Source organism: Mixophyes fleayi, chromosome 2, assembly GCF_038048845.1.
Source record: "Mixophyes fleayi isolate aMixFle1 chromosome 2, aMixFle1.hap1, whole genome shotgun sequence".
Classification (NCBI taxonomy): Eukaryota; Metazoa; Chordata; class Amphibia; order Anura; family Limnodynastidae; genus Mixophyes; species Mixophyes fleayi.
In genome coordinates this window covers 11,891,244-11,903,945 of record NC_134403.1, presented here as the reverse complement: position 1 = coordinate 11,903,945, position 12,702 = coordinate 11,891,244, and the positions used below count along the sequence as shown (strand labels likewise).

The 12,702-nt window shown below is 47.2% G+C and overlaps 1 protein-coding gene across 1 annotated transcript in view; it reads right to left on the bottom strand.

The window, feature by feature from the left end:
* LOC142140696 (tyrosinase-like) overlaps positions 1 to 12,702 on the bottom strand; it is a 42,467-nt gene that overhangs the window by 16,195 nt on the left and 13,570 nt on the right. Inside the window, exon 2 of the mRNA XM_075198487.1 lies at positions 11 to 835. Coding sequence (XP_075054588.1) covers positions 11 to 817 — 807 coding nt within the window. The 5' untranslated portion in view covers positions 818 to 835. The remainder of the gene's footprint in view (positions 1 to 10; positions 836 to 12,702) is intronic.

The window sequence follows — 12,702 nt, the reverse complement described above, 5'->3', positions numbered from 1 at the left end:
GGCTACTCACCCGCCATGTTGAAAAAATAGAGTAAGGATGGATATTTCCTTGATCGTCATTGTCTCCAAAAAAATCATTATTGCAGAATTCACAGCCTGAATCGTACCGCCAGTCACAGTAAAGAAGGGCCAGGTATGGGTCATCCATGTATTTTTGTAATTGTCTCTCAAGTAGAAGCAATGCAAACCGATGCCAGGTGAGAAATCCGGAGCTGGCGTGTGCATAATTCACAATGTTATTTTCTCTGGTGTTATTAATGAATGCTTTTGTGGCATAGTAGTGGTTAAAGCACCATACATCATAGCAAGAAGCTTCAACGAAACGAAAGGTGCCGGAGCGAAAACGATGTCCGGCTTGTAAAATATAATATTCTCTATCGGTTATATGTTTGCAATAATTTAATGCAGCAAAATATGCTTTTCTTTTTGCAAGTGACACCTGACGAATGTCCATTCTTATAACTGTATAAGATTCATCACAGTTCTTCCCCTTATAACCAAATATACATTCACCACACTTGTAACCCCAGAAGTTGCCCTGGCACAAACAAGTTGTGTTGAAAAAGTATGAGGGAAAGAAATGTCGCTCATCAATGATAATGTCTACTGGTGGCATTGATCTACTTCTACTTAATAGCACACAGCTGCCTCTACCTAGGTGGGCTCCACACGGTGATCCATTACTATCGGGGTAATAGGGGCAACACGGAACACGAACTCCAGGATAGTCTTTCAAACATTCCTTTGGAAAAATCATAGCATTTACATTTGTGAGACACAGCAGAAGGAAGCTGGTGAGCAGCATAGCTTGTTCCATGGATCCTCTGAGCAATACCTGCAATGAACAAAACACATGAACATATAACCCAGTAATAGGTATAAAGGTTATAGCAGACATCAGCAATGGAGGCAAAATCTAAAACAGTTCAATCCCTTTACTGACATATCCAGCCATCATCACAAGGGACCCTAAGATAAGAGAATTGCACATCATCCCAAGTTGCATATCACCCCTATATGAAGTACTGTGAGCACTTATTTCTGTATTTTACAATAGACACCCATTAAACTCCTAAACCCTAGCTAGGATTTCAAGATAGGAACACATTACAATTTCTCAATTTTTTTGGAGCCAGATTACTGGAATATTGAAGAAGTACTAGTTCCATGGAAAGCAGCGGGAGAACAATTGCTTGTATATAATGACATGTTTAAATACCAAATTGATATTAATGATTATCGAGATTTTGTGGAAAACATTTTAAAAAATTCCCAGAACTATGCAATTCCTGAAAGTGTTCAAAGAGCTAAAAAAAATGTCAGAACAATTGCTGTAAGTTCAGCAGAAGCGGAAAGGGGTTTTTCAAAGATGAACATTATATGTTCAGAGAAGAGAAGTCGCCTGTTTCTAATATATCAAACACAATGACTATTAGTCTAATCGGCCTACCGCTAAAGGTATGGGATCCTACTCCTACAGCGAAAAGATGGTTAAGGATAAATCACACAGCCGATGATGTTTGGATAAAAGCGAAGAAAATTGTAAGTGAGGACGCCAATCAAGAAGCAATATTTTTTCTTTAATATTTTAAAACTCTTTCTTATAACAATCAGTTTTGTGTATCTCTTTTATTGTTCTTATTTGAGTATTAAATGCATGAAATATTAGAATACCTTTCGGTATATATTTTTGTATACTTTAAATGGTCATTAGGGCAGAGAACCGGTTGTTAATTAATTTTAATCCCACCAGTGGCCTTATCTGTGAGGAGTTTGTATGTTCTTCCCGTGTTTGCGTGGGTTTCCTCTGGGTGCTCCGGTTTCCTCCTACACTCCAAAATCATACTGGTAGGTTAATTGGCTGCTGTTAAATTGCTCGTAGTATCTCTCTGTTTGTGTCTGTATATGTTAGGGAATTTAGACTGTAAGCTCCAATGGGGCAGGGACAGATGTGAGTGAGTTCTCTCTCTGTACAGCGCTGCAAAATTAGTGGCGCTATATAAATAAATAGACGTTGATGATGTGTTATAGTGTGTGATCAGCCCAGCCTGGCATCGTCTGATACTGGATGACTCCAAGTTCCAGGTCTCTGTGTTACATTGTGACCAGCCCAGCCGGGTATTGTCTGGTGCTGGATGGTTTCAGTTCCAAAGTAATAGTTTAAATGTATTTAATAAAAAGAATGTATTTTAAAATGTGCACTGCGGATCCGGGAGAGTAATACCTGTCGTCACAGCAATGAATGGTTTACTTCCGGCAACAGGCGCCGGGGAGTGCATAAGTGTATGTTTTTTCCTGATCTTGAGGACAACATTGCCAGTTTCTCTGTGCTTCTTCAAAACACCTTGAACAGCACATCATGAAACCCCAGTCTGCTTTGAAATCTTTGCCTGGTAAAGACCTTGCTGGTGCAGAATAACTACCTTGGGTCTTGTTGCTCTGCTCAGTCTTGCCATGATGTATAACCTGTGACATGAATCTGTCTTCCACAACCTTACCTTTGTAGCAGCGCTTGGCTGTTCCTCATCCAGATTTAAGACTCCTACACAACTGTTTCTGTTTCAGTTAATGACTGTGCTTCAACCTACACATGAAATGATTGGTTAATCATATACCTGACTATAATCCTACAAAATCCCTGACTTTGTGCAAGTGTACCTAGAAGAAATTATGCTGTTTTGAAGGCACAGGTTGGTCACACCAAATATTGATTTGATATAGAGTTCTCTTCTGTTCATTCACAAAAATAAACTAAATAACCTATTAAAGCATTCTCCTACTTTGTAGCATTTTTTCCACACCCACCCAAAACCTTTGCACAGAAATGTATATATATATATATATATGTATATATATTATATAATATATACACAATCCTTTAGTTTTGAAAGCTGCACACTCACACATCTTTCTGGGGGGGGCGTTTGGGAGAAAATAAAACTCGGGAAAAAGTGTTACTATGATTTTACTGGCCGGGGATATGTATGGCAGTAAAAAGATACTTGCCAGTCTGTGAGAAAACAGGGTCCCACTGGACAGAGGACTTTTTATTCATCACCCGTTTCTTACACTTTAATGTTCTTTTTATTTGTTGCCTCAATCTAAGTATATACACCAGAGCATCGGTGTATTATGTGTATTGTTATTTCAAGTTATTAGGTACATTTTGCCCTTGCTATTACCTACAATATTGTATGCATTAGACTTATAAAGACTATTGCCATGTTGTGTGAAAATAACAGTGTGAGCCATTGCAAGCAGCGCAGTGACTCAAAGACAAGGTAAGGTGTCCAAGCTGCCAGGCAACAGCTGGGACAGGAATATAATTAGTGTGAGCCATTGCGATTAGCACGGCAGCTGACAACAGTACTCCCCCCAAAGTGTATCTGGAAATTGTTTGTATAAGGCCCTTTTCAGTTTTTAAACATGTAAATTTCTTGCAGGAATCCAAGATCTCTCCTTCAGTCTATTGCCCTCACAATGGTCTAAAAAATTAGTTTGGCCTTGCACTTTTTTAGAATTCAATATTTTTTCTACAATTAATTCTTTGTGGCCATTGAGCTTTAGCACGGAGGCTGAACCCAAATTTCCTAGAAAAATCAACAGGCTTGAAAAGAGAACAGTGAAAAGTGTTGGGAGATTTTAGTGGAAAGAAAATCCAACCCGAAGGCAACAGGGTTATATTTCTTAAAGATCTTGTTTGAACCAATGTTTCAAGGTCCAAATTTTGTAGAAGGTTGCCAGAAAGTCTGATAATTTTTAAGTGGACAACCAGACTCTATCACCCACTTCAAAGTGCATGTCCTACGATGCAGAGCCGAGAAAGGTTTTGAGTTAATAGAGACATGTAGAAAGGCAGAATGGACTTTCTTCCAAATAGACTGAAAATGTAAAGAAGTGTTGAGTAGTTCAGGGAGATTAGTGGGTGAGAGATGAGATAATGAATTAGTCCTAGGATGTTGTCCAAATTTATAAAGTACACAGAGGTGATGTCAGAGTCAGGTATTGTTGTAAGCAAATTCAGCCCACATAAATATTCAACCCAGTTATTATGAAATTTATAAATAGAACATCGTAGACACTGCTCTAAGGACTGATTCATCCTCTCAGTCTGGCTATTGGATTGAGGGTGATATGGAGAGGATAGGCTAAGATTGATTCCTAACAAGGAACAACTTAAGATCCTCTATCAGAGACTATATCAAAGGGCAGTCCATGGAGTCTGAACACATGTTGGATGAAAAGAGGGTCCAGCCATTTAGCACTGGGAAATTTGGTAAGAGGTAAAGTTTCCATGTTTTATTTCAGGGTGACCTGAATTTTGCTAGAATGGAGCTCTGACGGCACTGCCTCTAAGACCAGCAGGAACAAATAAAACCTGAGCAGGTAGAGGCTACGTCTCCTCCGGCCGGTGGTAATCGAGTTATCGGTGCTGTAAACACAGACACTGTCTAATCCTACATGATTATTACGATAATGAACAGAGCGACATAGAGACAAAATAACTACTTACCAGTAAAGAGACACAGAGGAAATCCGATGAGAGAACATCGCAAAGCTTCCAAATGACGTCAGTTGCGTGCGCGGCTTGGAAATATTGGCTTTTAAAGCGGCAACGCACGGACCCAGGTAAAGTATTAACTTTATGTTAGGGGTTAGGATTAGGGTTAGGAGTTAGAGTTAGGAATAAAATTAATATTACCATAGTCTGTGCGTTGCCACTTTAAGAAAAACAATAAACAAAGTCGCGCACGAATCGGACGTCATTTGGAAGTGTCACAATGTCCTCTCATCGGATTTCCTCTGTGTCTTCTTACTGGTAAGTAGTTATTTTTTCTATGTCGCTCTGTTCATTATCGGAATAATTATGTAGGAGTAAACACTGTCGGTGTTTACGGCACCGATAACTCGTACTGCACCCCCTCAGGCAATGTGCTTCCCTTGGGAGGCAGCATCTACTCCCACCAAGACTGGGAGGGGGGTTCCAGTGGTCTCTCTCACATTCCCTGTTCTTAACACAGATTGCAGCTTAAAGTAGTCAGAAAAAAATTGCTGATGTATTTGGTGAGTGTGAAGCATCAATGTTTTTTGTTTATACAATGTAGGCACATCCCACTTGCACCCCAGTTTTTACATGGTGAGTGCAGATGATCAATGTCTCATCATTATAAATATGTAGGGTGGCCCATTGGTTTGTTGGGTCGGGTCCCCCTCTGTTGCCCACGTGTTTGAAAATGGGCGAAACAGCATCGGAAGGGTTAATATTAATACCCAATGCAGCACCAAAAGGGTGAACACCTGGGGCTGTGCCGTAGAAGTAGAAAATGTGCCTGTTTTAAATGTTTTACAAATGTATATGTGTTTAATAAAAAGGACATGCTGTTCACCATCCCAGTGGGGATCTAGAGCTTCAATGATTTTCTGCCACTGCTCTGGTTCTTTTAGTGGGGACCAGAGCGATTTGGTGCCAGAGGAAATCCTCCATCCCTGGGGGTCTAATGGGTGTGGCAGGAGCAGCCCAGGGGGTAAATGTATCCAGCTGAGATTTTTTGGCGATTTAAAATTGCTGCAAATTGCGGGAGATAACACATTTACTCTGCCGGATGCAATTCCTCACTTCACTGCACAATGTATTAGGACAGTGGTTCCCAAACTTTTGCAGTTCGCTGCGCCCTTAGAGTCTCCATAATTCTTTCAAGGGACCCTCCAAAATAATTACAGTGCAGTCCCGTTTTATAAGTAGTTGGGTCAAAAAACCGTAATAAGTATTTAGGTCAGGACAGAAATACTTATTTAGTTGTATGCAAAAATAATACACATAAATCCAAGGGAAAAGAATATTTTTATATTTTTTTTTAATTATATTTCTGTCAAAGAATAATTTACAGCTAACTCACACTGTGCCCTCCTTCATCTCCACACACTGTGCCCTCCTTCATCTCCACACACTCTGTGCCCTCCTTCATCTCCACACACTGTGCCCTCCTTCATCTCCACACACTCTGTGCCCTCCTTCATCCAAACACTCTGTGCCCCTGCATCCACACACTCTGTTCCCTCCTTCATCTCCACACACTCTGTGCCCTCCATCTCCACTCACTCTGTGCCCTCCTTCATCCACACACTCTGTGCCCTCCTTCATTCACACACTCTGTGCCCTCCTTCATCCACACACACTCTGTGCTCGCCTTCATCTCCACACACTCTGTTCCCTCCTTCATCTCCACACACTCCGTGCCCTCCTTCATCTCCACTCACTCTGTGCCCTCCTTCATCCACACACTCTGTGCCCTCCTTCATTCGCACACTCTGTGCCCTCCTTCATCTCCACACACTCTGTGCCCTCCTTCATCTCCACACACTCTTTGCCCTCCTTCATCTCCACACACATGTGTCCTCCTTCATCTCCACACACTCTGTGCCCTCCTTCATCTCCACACACTTTGTGCCCTCCTTCATCCACACACTCTGTACCCTCCTTCATTCACACACTCTGTGCCCTCCTTCATCCACACACTCTGTGCCCTCCTTCATCTCCACACACTCTGTGCACTACTTCATCTCCACACACTCTGTGCCCTCCTTCATCTCCACACACTCTGCCCCCTCTTCATCTCCACACACTCTGTGGCCTCCTTCATCTCCACATACTCTGTGCCCTCCTTCATATCCACACACTCTGTGCCCCTGCATCTACACACTCTGTGCCCTCCTTCATATCCATACACTCCATGCCCTCCTTTGCATCCACATAACCTGTGCCACTGCATCCACACACTCTGCCCCCTGCATCCACACACTCTGTGCCCTCCTTTATATCCACACACTCCGTGCCCCTTCATGCACACACTCTGCGCCCCTTCATCCACACACTCTGTGCCCCCTTCATCCACACACTCTGTGCCCTCTTTATCCACACACTTTGTGCCTCCTTCATCCACACACTCTGTGCCCCCTTCATCCACACACTCTGTGCCCTCTTTATCCACACACTTTGTGCCCCCTTCATCCACACACTTTGTGCCCCCTTCATCCACACACTCTGTGCCCTCTTCATCCACACACTCTGTGCCCCCTTCATCCACACACTCTGTGCCCTCTTTATCCACACACTTTGTGCCCCCTTCATTCACACACTCTGTGCCCTCTTCATCGACACACTCTGTGCCCCCTTCATCTACACACTCTGTGCCCTCTTTATCCACACACTCTGTGCCCCTTCATCCACACACTCTGTGCCCTCTTTATCCACACATTCTGTGCACCCTTCATCCACAAACTCTGTGCCCCCTTCATCCACACACTCTGTGCCCTCTTTATCCACACACTCTGTGCCCCCTTCATCCACACACTCTGTGCCCTCTTTATCCACACACTTTGTGCCACCTTCATCTACACACTCTGTGCCCTCTTCATCCACACACTCTGTGCCCCCTTCATCCACACACTCTGTGCCCTCTTCATCCACACACTCTGTGCCCTCTTTATCCACACACTTTGTGCCCCCTTCATCCATACACTCTGTGCCCTCTTCATCGACACACTCTGTGCCCCCTTCATCCACACACTCTGTGCCCTCTTTATCCACACACTCTGTGCCCCCTTCATCCACACACTCTGTGCCCTCTTTATCCACACACTCTGTGCACCCTTCATCCACACACTCTGTGCCCTCCTTCATCTCCACACACTCTGTGCACTACTTCATTTCCACACACTCTGTGCCCTCCTTCATCTCCACACACTCTGCCCCCTCTTCATCTCCACACACTCTGTGGCCTCCTTCATCTCCACATACTCTGTGCCCTCCTTCATCTCCACTCACTCTGTGCCCTCCTTCATCCACACACTCTGTGCCCTCCTTCATTCACACACTCTGTGCCCTCCTTCATCCACACACACTCTGTGCCCTCCTTCATCTCCACACACTCTGTTCCCTCCTTCATCTCCACACACTCTGTGCCCTCCTTCATCTCCACTCACTCTGTGCCCTCCTTCATCCACACACTCTGTGCCCTCCTTCATTCACACACTCTGTGCCCTCCTTCATCCTCGCACACTCTGTGCCCTCCTTCATCTCCACACACTCTTTGCCCTCCTTCATCTCCACACACATGTGCCCTTCTTCATCTCCACACACTCTGTGCCCTCCTTCATCTCCACACACTTTGTGCCCTCCTTCATCCACACACTCTGTACCCTCCTTCATTCACACACTCTGTGCCCTCCTTCATCCACACACTCTGTGCCCTCCTTCATCTCCACACACTCTGTGCACTACTTCATCTCCACACACTCTGTGCCCTCCTTCATCTCCACACACTCTGCCCCCTCTTCATCTCCACACACTCTGTGGCCTCCTTCATCTCCACATACTCTGTGCCCTCCTTCATATCCACACACTCTGTGCCCCTGCATCTACACACTCTGTGCCCTCCTTCATATCCATACACTCCATGCCCTCCTTTGCATCCACATAACCTGTGCCACTGCATCCACACACTCTGCCCCCTGCATCCACACACTCTGTGCCCTCCTTTATATCCACACACTCCGTGCCCCTTCATGCACACACTCTGCGCCCCTTCATCCACACACTCTGTGCCCCCTTCATCCACACACTCTGTGCCCTCTTTATCCACACACTCTGTGCCCCCTTCATCCACACACTCTGTGCCCTCTTTATCCACACACTTTGTGCCCCCTTCATCCACACACTCTGTGCCCTCTTCATCCACACACTCTGTGCCCCATTCATCCACACACTCTGAGCCCTCTTTATCCACACACTTTGTGCCCCCTTCATTCACACACTCTGTGCCCTCTTCATCGACACACTCTGTGCCCCCTTCATCCACACACTCTGTGCCCTCTTTATCCACACACTCTGTGCCCCCTTCATCCACACACTCTGTGCCCTCTTTATCCACACACTCTGTGCACCCTTCATCCACAAACTCTGTGCCCCCTTCATCCACACACTCTGTGCCCTCTTTATCCACACACTTTGTGCCCCCTTCATCCACACACTCTGTGCCCCCTTCATCCATACACTCTGTGCCCTCTTTATCCACACACTTTGTGCCACCTTCATCCACACACTCTGTGCTCTCTTCATCCACACACTCTGTGCCCCCTTCATCCACACACTCTGTGCCCTCTTTATCCACACACTTTGTGCCCCCTTCATTCACACACTCTGTGCCCTCTTCATCGACACACTCTGTGCCCCCTTCATCCACACACTCTGTGCCCTCTTTATCCACACACTCTGTGCCCCCTTCATCCACACACTCTGTGCCCTCTTTATCCACACACTCTGTGCACCCTTCATCCACACACTCTGTGCCCCCTTCATCCACACACTCTGTGCCCTCTTTATCCACACACTTTGTGCCCTCCTTCATCCACACACTCTGTGCCCTCCTTCATCTCCACACACTCTGTGCACTACTTCATTTCCACACACTCTGTGCCCTCCTTCATCTCCACACACTCTGCCCCCTCTTCATCTCCACACACTCTGTGGCCTCCTTCATCTCCACATACTCTGTGCCCTCCTTCATATCCACACACTCTGTGCCCCTGCATCTACACACTCTGTGCCCTCCTTCATATCCATACACTCCATGCCCTCCTTTGCATCCACATAACCTGTGCCACTGCATCCACACACTCTGCCCCCTGCATCCACACACTCTGTGCCCTCCTTTATATCCACACACTCCATGCCCCTTCATGCACACACTCTGCGCCCCTTCATCCACACACTCTGTGCCCCCTTCATCCACACACTCTGTGCCCTCTTTATCCACACACTTTGTGCCCCCTTCATCCACACACTCTGTGCCCCCTTCATCCACACACTCTGTGCCCTCTTTATCCACACACTTTGTGCCCCCTTCATCCACACACTCTGTGCCCTCTTCATCCACACACTCTGTGCCCCCTTCATCCACACACTCTGTGCCCTCTTTATCCACAGACTTTGTTCCCTCTTCATTCACACACTCTGTGCCCTCTTCATCGACACACTCTGTGCCCCCTTCATCCACACACTCTGTGCCCTCTTTATCCACACACTCTGTGCCCCCTTCATCCACACACTCTGTGCCCTCTTTATCCACACACTCTGTGCACCCTTCATCCACAAACTCTGTGCCCCCTTCATCCACACACTCTGTGCCCTCTTTATCCACACACTTTGTGCCCCCTTCATTCACACACTCTGTGCCCTCTTCATCGACACACTCTGTGCCCCCTTCATCCACACACTCTGTGCCCTCTTTATCCACACACTCTGTGCCCCCTTCATCCACACACTCTGTGCCCTCTTTATCCACACACTCTGTGCACCCTTCATCCACAAACTCTGTGCCCCCTTCATCCACTCACTCTGTGCCCTCTTTATCCACACACTTTGTGCCCCCTTCATCCACACACTCTGTGCCCCCTTCATCCACACACTCTGTGCCCTCTTTATCCACACACTTTGTGCCACCTTCATCCACACACTCTGTGCTCTCTTCATCCACACACTCTGTGCCCCCTTCATCCATACACTCTGTGCCCTCTTTATCCACACACTTTGTGCCCCCTTCATTCACACACTCTGTGCCCTCTTTATCCACACACTCTGTGCACCCTTCATCCACACACTCTGTGCCCCCTTCTTCCACACACTCTGTGCCCTCTTTATCCACACACTTTGTGCCCTCCTTCATCCACACACTCTGTGCCCTCCTTCATCTCCACACACTCTGTGCACTACTTCATTTCTACACACTCTGTGCCCTCCTTCATCTCCACACACTCTGCCCCCTCTTCATCTCCACACACTCTGTGCCCTCTTCATCTCCACATACTCTGTGCCCTCCTTCATATCCACACACTCTGTGCCCCTGCATCTACACACTCTGTGCCCTCCTTCATATCCATACACTCCATGCCCTCCTTTGCATCCACATAACCTGTGCCACTGCATCCACACACTCTGCCCCCTGCATCCACACACTCTGTGCCCTCCTTTATATCCACACACTCCGTGCCCCTTCATGCACACACTCTGCGCCCCTTCATCCACACACTCTGTGCCCCCTTCATCCACACACTCTGTGCCCTCTTTATCCACACACTTTGTGCCCCCTTCATCCACACACTCTGTGCCCCCTTCATCCACACACTCTGTGCCCTCTTTATCCACACACTTTGTGCCCCCTTCATCCACACACTCTGTGCCCTCTTCATCCACACACTCTGTGCCCCCTTCATCCACACACTCTGTGCCCTCTTTATCCACACACTTTGTTCCCCCTTCATTCACACACTCTGTGCCCCCTTCATCCACACACTCTGTGCCCTCTTTATCCACACACTTTGTGCCCCCTTCATCCACACACTCTGTGCCCTCTTCATCCACACACTCTGTGCCCCATTCATCCACACACTCTGAGCCCTCTTTATCCACACACTTTGTGCCCCCTTCATTCACACACTCTGTGCCCTCTTCATCGACACACTCTGTGCCCCCTTCATCCACACACTCTGTGCCCTCTTTATCCACACACTCTGTGCCCCCTTCATCCACACACTCTGTGCCCTCTTTATCCACACACTCTGTGCACCCTTCATCCACAAACTCTATGCCCCCTTCATCCACACACTCTGTGCCCTCTTTATCCACACACTTTGTGCCCCCTTCATCCACACACTCTGTGCCCCCTTCATCCACACACTCTGTGCCCTCTTTATCCACACACTTTGTGCCACCTTCATCCACACACTCTGTGCTCTCTTCATCCACACACTCTGTGCCCCCTTCATCCACACACTCTGTGCCCTCTTTATCCACACACTTTGTGCCCCCTTCATTCACACACTCTGTGCCCTCTTCATCGACACACTCTGTGCCCCCTTCATCCACACACTCTGTGCCCTCTTTATCCACACACTCTGTGCCCCCTTCATCCACACACTCTGTGCCCTCTTTATCCACACACTCTGTGCACCCTTCATCCACACACTCTGTGCCCCCTTCATCCACACACTCTGTGCCCTCTTTATCCACACACTTTGTGCCCTCCTTCATCCACACACTCTGTGCCCTCCTTCATCTCCACACACTCTGTGCACTACTTCATTTCCACACACTCTGTGCCCTCCTTCATCTCCACACACTCTGCCCCCTCTTCATCTCCACACACTCTGTGGCCTCCTTCATCTCCACATACTCTGTGCCCTCCTTCATATCCACACACTCTGTGCCCCTGCATCTACACACTCTGTGCCCTCCTTCATATCCATACACTCCATGCCCTCCTTTGCATCCACATAACCTGTGCCACTGCATCCACACACTCTGCCCCCTGCATCCACACACTCTGTGCCCTCCTTTATATCCACACACTCCATGCCCCTTCATGCACACACTCTGCGCCCCTTCATCCACACACTCTGTGCCCCCTTCATCCACACACTCTGTGCCCTCTTTATCCACACACTTTGTGCCCCCTTCATCCACACACTCTGTGCCCCCTTCATCCACACACTCTGTGCCCTCTTTATCCACACACTTTGTGCCCCCTTCATCCACACACTCTGTGCCCTCTTCATCCACACACTCTGTGCCCCCTTCATCCACACACTCTGTGCCCTCTTTATCCACAGACTTTGTTCCCCCTTCATTCACACACTCTGTGCCCT